General features: G+C 36.0%; 1 protein-coding gene and 1 long non-coding RNA gene across 3 annotated transcripts in view; one reads left to right on the forward strand and one right to left on the reverse strand.

Annotated features, from left to right (window-relative positions):
* The window catches only part of LOC115218914 (SH3 and PX domain-containing protein 2A), an 83,916-nt gene extending 75,484 nt beyond the window's left edge, over window positions 1-8,432 (forward strand). For both annotated transcript variants that reach the window (XM_029788914.2, XM_036508927.1), the window contains 2 exons: window positions 3,118-3,469; window positions 5,528-8,432. In XM_029788914.2, coding sequence (XP_029644774.1) covers window positions 3,118-3,469; window positions 5,528-7,276 — 2,101 coding nt within the window. In that variant the 3' untranslated portion in view covers window positions 7,277-8,432. The remainder of the gene's footprint in view (window positions 1-3,117; window positions 3,470-5,527) is intronic.
* Window positions 8,433-8,776: 344 nt separating this feature from the next.
* Window positions 8,777-9,009, reverse strand: LOC118765982. The gene is made up of 2 exons (XR_005001893.1): window positions 8,878-9,009; window positions 8,777-8,829 (listed from the first exon to the last, which is right to left on the reverse strand). It is a non-coding gene; the product is annotated as an uncharacterized LOC118765982 (long non-coding RNA).
* Window positions 9,010-10,331: the final 1,322 nt, after the last annotated feature.

The raw sequence follows: 10,331 nt of genomic DNA on the forward strand, positions 1-10,331 counted from the left end.
ACAAACAAGGATAGACAAACGGATTAAGTCGATTATATCGACCCCGGTGCATAACTGGTACTTATTTAATCAACCTCGAAAGGATGAAAGGCAAAGTCAACCTCGGCAGAATTTGAGCTCAGAACGTAGTGGTAGATGAAATACCTATTTCTTTACTACCCACAAGGGGCTAAACACAGAGAGGACAAACAAGGACAGACAAACGGATTAAGTCGATTACATCGACCCTAGTGCGTAACTGGTGCTTAATTTATCAACCCTGAAAGGATGAAAGGCAAAGTTGACCTCGGCAGAATTTGAACTCAGAACATAGCGGCAGACGAAATACCGCTAAGCATTTCGCCCGGTGTGCTAATGTTTACATCATATAATACCAGTGCATATGTGTTTCCTGCATACACAACTGTCCTCATTGTTCACTTGTAATCTGCTATTTATATAAAAACCAACAATGCACATATAAGTTATATTTGATTAATTTTTCTTTGTCCTCCTTAGCATCATGCAACAAGACATTTATTTACTTATTTATAAATTGTTTATTAGATCAAGTTTTTCCACAGTGTTCTAAAGCAGTTGCTGGATATAAGCCTGATCTTCCCAACTGTTAACTATTTGATTATGAAGTGGCATGGATGACACTTGTCTCTGGCTGACTGGAAAACAAGCAAAGTAATGGGTTTTGTCCATGGATGCAATACAGTGGGCTGTAGCAAAGTTTGGATTTATTACTATGTAATTATATTCGAGGGGGTACCCAAAAGTAACTGAAAACGTTCACTGTGGGACAAGCCTGTTGTAATTCAGGTTTCTGCTGCTAAAAGCCACTTGATGCAACCCTCAGATATCAGTATGCTGACCAGCAGCATCAAGTAAAGTTGTACTGCCATGTGGTGTGTCTTTGCTTTGCAGTGCTTCTCCCCTGTTTGTCAATTTTTGAGATGACTGAAATGGGGAAACAGTGTGCTTTTGTGAAATTCTGTTTTCTGCTGAGAAAACAGCAGCCGAAACAGTTGTCATGCTTCTAACAGCTTACAAGGATGCTGCCATGAGCAAAACAAGTTTACAAGTGGTTTTCACACTTTAGGGATGGTCACTTGTTGCTTGAAGACCAACCTCATTTAGGCATCTATCAACCTCCCAAATGAATGAAAACATATTGAAAATTCACAAACTGATCTTGGAGGACCATCACCAAATAGTGGGTTTGTTCTGAAGCTCCTGCCAACGAATTTTGAACAAGGAATTGTGAATGAAAAAAGTTGCAGCAAAGTTTGTGTCTCACTTGCTCATGGAAAATCAAAAGCAGTCACAACTGAATGTGTGTCATGAGCTGAAAGAACAGTTGGAAACTGATCTGAACCTTTTTTCGAAGGTCATCACTGGTGACGAAAGCTGGTGCTACGGGACTTTGCAGATGTGGAAGAGGTGAAGAAAAAAATGATGGAGGCATTAAAAGGCATCACTTCACAAAAGTTTCAGCACCGATTCAAACAATGGAAAATGTCTGGACCAATGCATTGCTTCAAATGGAGAATACTTTGAAGGTGATAAAAGTATAAACATGTAAAACCAAGTGAATAGAATAATATTACAAAAAAATTCCAGTTTCTTCTTTTGGGTACCCCCTCATAGTCTATGTATTTAAGCTCACTCTCTCCTTTAGCCTCTCTTTCTCTCAGCAAGCAGTGCATATTTAGTCTCTCAGTCATCCCTAAGTTTTTATCATCTGTTCTGTCATCACAATATGATTTGATTTGAATTGTGTAATCCTATTTAATAAATACAGGGTCACCCAAATCCATCAGGGCAACAAAATTACAATTAGGTCTTTGATGGACCACAAATGATGCATGTGATTGAATTTCAGGCAGGTATATAGAGACAGTGGACTTCAATACCTATTTCTTTATTGCCCACAAGGGGCTAAACAGAGAGGGGACAAACAAGGACAGACAAACAGATTAAGTCAATTACATCGACCCCAGTGCGTAACTGGTACTTAATTTATTGACCCCGAAAGGATGAAAGGCAAAGTCGACCTCAGCGGAATTTGAACTCAGAATGTAACGGCAGACAAAATACGGCTATGCATTTCACCCAGCGTGCTAACGTTTCTGCCAGCTCGCCACCTTGTGGACTTCAGTACCTACTACAGTGTCCTGTTGCAGAAAGGGTGGAATGTTGCAAGATGACAATAACTGCTGCTGAGACATTGCTAATAGTGAGTAGTTTGTGGGAGGAGCTAACTGCATAGTTTGGGTGGTCTACTCTACAAACTCTATGGATGTATACCAGACTTGTTCAACCCTGTCTTGGTAGACTAAACATTCCCTGTTGTGTTAGCTTGGATGTCGTGACAAAGGTAGACACAAGCAAAGTTATGATAATTTCTACATCATAACTCTGTTGAAAGAAAAATGTAAGATTTGGCCAAGTTGTACATAGAAAGGTGAAAACTTGTCCCTCGTAATGTGGTTGGGAGTGCACTGACCTGTGTGATTCCCAACAGCTTTCATCTCATAAGATATAAGATTAATTGGGTGGTTGATAAACCAGGCCTTAGGGGAGAGTTTTGTAACTAATCCTTGTAATCTCCACCTATCCATTTCTGTTAGGGCAAATAAGAAAAAGAAATTACTGCTGCTGTTGTTGTTGGTATTATTATAAAAGAGTAGATTGGGAGAATTGTTAAAGTATTAAACAAAATACTTAGCAACATTTTCTTTCAGCTTTTTACATTTTGAGTTCAAATTTCACTGTGGTTTCCTTTGCTTTTTAAAATGGATATATTTTATAATGTTAAAAATTTTATGATGGAGGTCAAGAAAAAAGGTACCAGCCTTGCATCATGGTCAATATAATCAATTATTCCCAAACTTATGGCTTTCTATTGTTGTAAAAAATCGTTATTGTACAAAATACCCCATATTTGATAAAAAATATGTAATTACCATCTTGATAACATGCATACTTAGACATCAATTATATTCAATGCTAATTGGTAGACATTTCTGAGAAGCATATTTTTTCTATTGTAACAGTGAACTGTATTCCATTTTGTATCTACTCGAAATAAATAATAATGATTTTTCTTTTTCTTATGTCTTTTCATAGCATCAATGAGAAAGCTGGTTGGGCTCCTGCCACATGCCTTCAGTTGGCTGAAAGAAATGTCCAAGACAGACTGGATAATCTTGCCTCCGGAGCTGTAGAAACAGTCAACAACTTATCTGATGTGAGCAATTTGCTCAAAGGTCCAGTGACTAGTGTTGGTGATAGCCACATTATTTCTGTTGATATGGATGCTAAACCAAATATCCCAAGTAACCAAGATGACTTTGAAAGTGATGAGTTTTCTGATGACAATGATGATTCTGATGAGAATGATAGCCATTACAGCCGTATCTATGCTCCAGCTCCAAAACGCAGAAATACTTTCAAGGACATGAAAACTGCTTCAGCTAAGGTAATTCAGTATGTGTGTTTATTAAAGTGTATGATTACCAACTAATATATCTTTGTTACCAGTATCAATGGCCAAGGCATTTTAATTCTCACTCTCTCAAAATGCATAGCTTTGAGTAGTTAGAGATAGATGTTGTTTCAGCTCAAACTACCGTGTAGAGATCTCTTTTGTTGGCTCATACACATATACATACATAACAGGAAGATGTGATATGAAGGAGATTTAACTATTTTGATCATATCTATCATGTAGAGGTCTCCTTTCTTAGATCATAAATAAATATGTACAGACATAAGACAGTAGGTATGGTTTGAGGATTTGGCTGCTATTTCTACTAGGTCTTGCTACAGTTCCTCACTAGATAGTCCCTCATTGGCTCACATGCACACACACACACACACACACAAAAATATATTTGCTAACAAGATGATTCAGCTTCACATCACTTAAAGTTTCATGGGTTCTGAACACATCCATACCAAATGTTTGCAATCAGATGGGCAGTTTCACCATGGCATATGAGGAAATTACCTGTAGAGGTGATTTTGGGCTGACACAAGAGTGGGATGGGTTTGATGTATTTTTTGTGGGATGTAAGGATGGGAAAAAGTGCCACTTTAAACATCATCTATTGGTGTGTAGGTACGAGTGTATGTGCAGGTTTGTATGTAATAAAGTGGGGTGCAGCAAACCTTGCACTAAATCCTTGGATGGTGATGAGGAGATATTCTGATTTTGGAAGCTCTAATATTTATTATTTATGATGAAGTTCATCAGTATCCAGTTTGGTTGCCAATTTGTGCTCATGAGGGCAGAGAACTATATACCCATAAATATATATATGCACATACATAGGTAAATATATACACATATTTATATAACATACACATGTGTTGTAGCATAGAAGAAGCCTTTTTTTTTATGTAAAAGAAATTCTTTGAAAATTACCATGCATCTTCCATGATGCAAGTTGAAAAACTTTTAGCAGTGTTCTTAGAGTCAAATAAAATCAGCCCCTTACAAAGATTTACTATTTGTAATATAGATAAAATCAAAAGACAAAGAATGTATACACAACCCATTGTATACATAAAAAAGGAGTATTATTTTCAAGCTTTCTGTGGTTGCAAATGTATACCTGTGTACATTTTGAAGAATTGAAAAATTCCACCTATACCTGATTAACTTGTAGATACCCTTTCCAGTCCAGCATTATAATTTAAAGTCTAAGGGAGACTTTATCTCTCCATATTCTGAAAAAGTGGGACTGTATTATACAAGTTACCAGTTCTGTTAGACTTCCATCAGAAAAAAAACACTCATGTTCTGTCCACTGCAAGATTAGTAACTTATAGCTATTTTTAGTGTACGCAGTCTTGGACTTGGCTAAGGTAGTTGATCATATGAACTCCAGTACTATTTCAAAATTGTACTAAATTTTATTGATCTCCTCTTTTCATTGACACAGTTAGCACTCCAGGTGAAATGCTTAGCGGTATTTCGTCTGTCTTTACGTTCTGAGTTCAAATTCCGCCAAGGTTGACTTTGCCTTTCATCCTTTCGGGGTCGATTAAATAAGTACCAGTTATGCACTGCGGTTGATATAATCGACTTTATCCGTTTGTCTGTCCTTGTTTGTCCTCTCTGTGTTTAGCCCCTTGTGGGTAGTAAAGAAATAAGTGAAATGTTTAGTGGCATTTCATCTGTCTTTATGTTTTGAGTTAAAATTCCAAGGTCAACTTTGCCTTTTGTCCTTTAGGGGTCACTAAAATAAGTACCTGTTGAGCACTGGGTCAATTTAATTAACATAGCCCCTCTCCCCAAACTGCTGGCCTTGTGCCAAAATTTGAAACCAGTATTAGAAAGTTAGAAAGAAACATCTAATGACATAATTAGCAGCAACTGAATAAAATCTATTTTAGCAAACTACTACTGTCTTATAAAATACTTTAAACCAATGCTAACCCAAGAAAACTTGTTAAAATTAATTGAACTTAGAGATAAAAAGATGTGAAATGTTTATAATTATTCAGATTTTCACTATTTTCTCTTCTTCAGATCTATGAAAATCCAGATAATGTCACTACAGAGAGGAGGAACAGTGCAAAAGTGGAAAGTGATCTAGAATACACGAAGACTGTCCAGGAATCTCCTGAGTCTGACTCAGAGAATGTAACAAATTCTGTGAAGGAACATGAATCAGATAAGAATTTCACTGATAAGCTTCAATCAAAACTTAACCGCAACAGTGCTAACATGAATGCAGCTGGTAAAAATAATAGTGCAATGCGACCAAAATCTATACCACCACCTCCTCCTAAATATCCAGATGCTATGGCTCCTAAGAAAAAGATTCCTACAAAAGTAACAAATGAGCCTGGAAAGAAATCGGTTAATCTTCCAAAACCACTGCTACACAATAATGTTCCTCCTTCTGGTGTTGAAACTGTAAAAGTGATGCCAAATGCAGCAAGTGAATCAAACTTTACTGATGAGCTTCAGTCTAAATTGACCAAATTGAAACCCCAACAACAGGTGTCTAAACCAGACTCTACAGCACCTGCCAGCAGTCAACCTCCAAAATATAATGTAAGGCAGTCAAGTCTTAAGAAATCACTCGTTCCAAAAGAGAAACCTACGCCAATGTCACCACCACAACCATCTTCATTATCATTGGCTAGTGCACTAAAACAGAAACAAAACAGCTCAAATAATTTTCAACATGACATTACTGAATCAAAAGGGAGAGAAACTGAGTCAAAAGAGAAAGATACTGCACGTTATAGTGGATCTAAACTTTCAGATAGGATTGCTAAATTTCAGAACCAGAGTGAAAACAAGGATGCAAACATAACCACAGGAAATAACCGAGGTCTGAATTTGTTGAAACGGCAACAGGAAAAATTTAAATTGGATGACCCTAATTTACAAGACAACAAAAATAAAACAGGTTTTTCTAGCTCAAAGCTAAGTCCTGCCATACCTCAGAAACCACCAGTATTCAGCAAAGCTGCTCTGAAACCCACGGTTAAGAGTTCTCAAGAGAGTGTCCCTGCTAATGTGGGTCTTAAACCTAAAGTGTCATTCACAAAGCCAAAGTTAAATCAGAATGTTACTCAGAGTAATCCCCAAACAATTGCTTCAAAATATCCCCAGTTTCAAGCCCAGAAAACAGCACCTGTATCAAAACCAGCACAAGTTGGTCATAAGTCGACTCTTCAGCCACCATCCACTCCAACAAATAAACCTAATTGGAAAATTGCAGATAGTGCTGAAATAAAGTACCAGGCTTCTCATAGCTACCAGGCAGAAAATGCTGAAGAGATTAGCTTTGTCCGTGATGATTCCATTGAAGTGTTGGAGAAAGATGAGTCAGGTTGGTGGCTAGTGAGGGTTGGCACAGAAAAAGGCTGGGCACCTTCAAATTACATTGAAGAAGTGAAACCAGTGACTAGCCGGAAGTTAAATCCTCCTAAGAAACCCCTTCCCAAACTAACACCAGGAAGTCCAGCCAAAAACACAACATTAGATTCCAGCAACAACAATAATTGTAATAATAACACTTCAACTCAATGCAGCGAGAATGACAGCAGCAAAAAGGATGGTAACAACAGAATCTTCAATGACTGCCTGTATATAGTCATGGAAGATTTCAGTGCTTTCAGTGACGAAGAGCTGTCAGTGGAGGAAGGAATGTATGTGAATGTAATAGATAATTCAAACAATGAATGGTGGTATGTTTCACTTCACACTGGTGAAAAAGGATGGGTTCCTGCAAACTGTATAAGCACTGTACATGATGTCTGAAGAAATATAATCTTTAGCATTATTGCACCTTGAATTTTAGCTTGTGACTTGGCACAAACAGTCAAATCAAACGAAACCTATGTATTTCATTTTATTCTTTACTTTCTGAGTTAACTCTGACTTTGGGGTCAATAAAATAGCAGTAATATACTGAAGTCAAACTTACTGTACTTATACTCTATAAAAACTGGCTGTGTGAAAAGTGAGAAAAAAATTATGTTTTGAATATATTCTTTGTTTGGTTTATGCACAAGTTCTAGCCAGTGACATAAAGTGACCTATATCAGTTACATGTTTAAAGTATATGGCCAGTTCTTATAAAGATTGTGCAGTAGTGTCATAATATTATTGTTTATCACTGTGGAAGAGTAAGTAAACTCCCAGTGATCCAAGTTATATTTTTCAGTTCTTTGATGTTAAGGTTATCATATGTATGTTTCAAAATTTGTCTCTTTACCATAAAGCTTTGTGGGATGTATGTAAAAATGAGTAAAAATTAAATGAAAATAATGTAAAGTTAAAATTCACACACACACACACACACATGTGTATGTCAACTTGTATTTTATGAGGCTGAAGATATTAAGTAGCACAGTTACTTGAGTTTCATCATTTGAATTATCAAATTGTAATGAAGTTTGAATTTTTTTATATATGGAGCTGGATAAAGGAATAAAGGAAGGAATTTGAGTATGATGCAGAGAAAATTGGGGGAAAGGGGAAAAGAGAGGGTGCATAGTAAGAAGAAAGCTGGTAAGAGAGTAATGATAGGCAAATTTGAAATATTGAAAGTAAAAATGATTAAAAATTAATAGTAAAAAGGTTATGTAAACTGGTAAGAGTTTAGATCTGATTATAGGAGTGAACTGGGGGTAAAATATATAGGATAAAAAATAGAATAAAGTTTTGTTGGTATAAAATTTTAACTTGAGAAAAATTCTAATGAACAGAGAAAGGAAAATTACTATCTTTGATTAAATTTAATCATTGATTGAATTAATTTGATGTCAGGTTTTTATGTAAGCAAAGAAACACTGTCTTTGATTTACAGTTGAAGAGGGATTGCTTGGAGAATGGTATTTCTTGTGATACAGTAATACGAAGTAGACACAACTTGTTACTGAGAAGGTTTGATAAAATATATTTTCCATTTTGATTTCAGAGTTGTTAGATTCAAGATTCTAAATGAATTTGTGAAACTGTTATTTTTTTCAGTAGCACAGTGCGCCCACCCACCCCACCTATGACCTTTTAGAAGTACATTTACAATTGAGCAGGCAATCATTCGTGTGAATACAGTTATATGATTGGGAAGATTGGGTTAAGGAAGAATTATGAAATTTGATATTGTTAATACAATTTTATAAAATCAACTTAGACATCACTCTTGAACTTAATAACCTCCAGTTTTTTCTGTGTAAAAATCCATTGAATCTCTCCATTACATACATAAATTTTGTAACTACCCATGCAATATTTTGAATCATACACAGATATTTCTTTACACTTGTTTATCCTCTTTTCCAATGAATCTGCTTTCAGAGATGCTTCACCTTGTATATAATAAGGTGCACAAGCACAACTATTATAATAAGGTGCACATTATATTATAAATAAGGTGCACAAACACAAAACAGATTCACCAAAAATCTGTTAAAAACATCTCATTAACCCACAAAATACAACATGCATCACCAACTTCAATTCTCCATATAACCAACGAGTTTCTACACCTGTAGCTGATATCTTTGTGGAGCTCTTACAAAATATGTCCATATCACAGGAACCACTAACATTTCAAAATAAATTTCTGTAAAAGTTTCTTCAAAAAACTTTAACCTACACAAGTTTTCTCCAATGTGAAACATATGGAACTCAACTTATTCTTTCCAACTATGTAGTTGTATTCACTTGAATGATTGCCCACTCAACTGTCATTGTACTTCTGGAAGACTCTCTCTCTCTTTACTCTTTTACTTGTTTCAGTCATTTGACTGTGGCCATGCTGGAGCACCGCCTTTAGTCGAGCAAATCAGCCCCAAGACTTATTCTTTGTAAGCCTAGTACTTATTCTATCGGTTTCTTTTGCCGAACCGCTAAGTTACAGGGACATGAACACACCAACATCGGTTGTCAAGCGATGTTGGGAGGACAAACACAGATACACAAACACACACATATATATATACATATATACGACAGGCTTCTTTCAGTTTCCGTCTACCAAATCCACTCACAAGGCTTTGGTCGGCCTGAGGCTATAGTAGAAGACACTTGCCCAAAGTGCCACGCAGTGGGACTGAACCCAAACCATGTGGTTGGTAAGCAAGCTGCTTACAACACAGCCACTCCTGCGCCTATACAAGACTCCTGATTCTATTGTTAAAACTATCAAACTTTTAAATCATACATTAAAGTAACATCAAGTTCTTTCAAAAGGCAATTTTACCAATATCCTTATAGCTTTCGCCACCAAATTAAATGTTTTTATTCCAATTTGTTTGAGTTCATTTAGAGCCTTTAACTTAATGACACATATTTTAAAATCAAGTGAAAAATAATGTTTTTCTATAAATCTTTTAATCTTTAAATTGTTTTAGCTTTAAGGCTGTGGACATGCTGGGGCACCATTTCCAACAAGCTGTCAATTTTGCAGTTCTGAATATCTAGAAATACTCTATCTCAACATCTCCTTCTTCAATTATAATTCAGCAGCAGTATCTGTAAACTTTCTTAGACATTCAAGATCAGTCAGATACTTTAAACTGTATTTTCAATCAAACCCACTAGATTTAGTCAATATGATCCACATCCCTATCTATTCTCTTTACAATTTTTCTCAAACAGTAGCACAGTACCAACAAGGCTTATTCTAATTTTTATTTCATATCATTCAATTCATTCCTTAATTGCATAATCCATTTCTCCTTTATCACTTTATGTACATTTTAATTCATTTTCCCACTATTGGTTACTCTCAATATTTCAAATTTGCTCATCGTAACTGATCTATGTGCTTTGATCTTTGCTAACACCTCTTTTTCATTCATCATCT

Source organism: Octopus sinensis, linkage group LG14 (genome assembly GCF_006345805.1).
Source record: "Octopus sinensis linkage group LG14, ASM634580v1, whole genome shotgun sequence".
Taxonomy (NCBI): domain Eukaryota; kingdom Metazoa; phylum Mollusca; class Cephalopoda; order Octopoda; family Octopodidae; genus Octopus; species Octopus sinensis.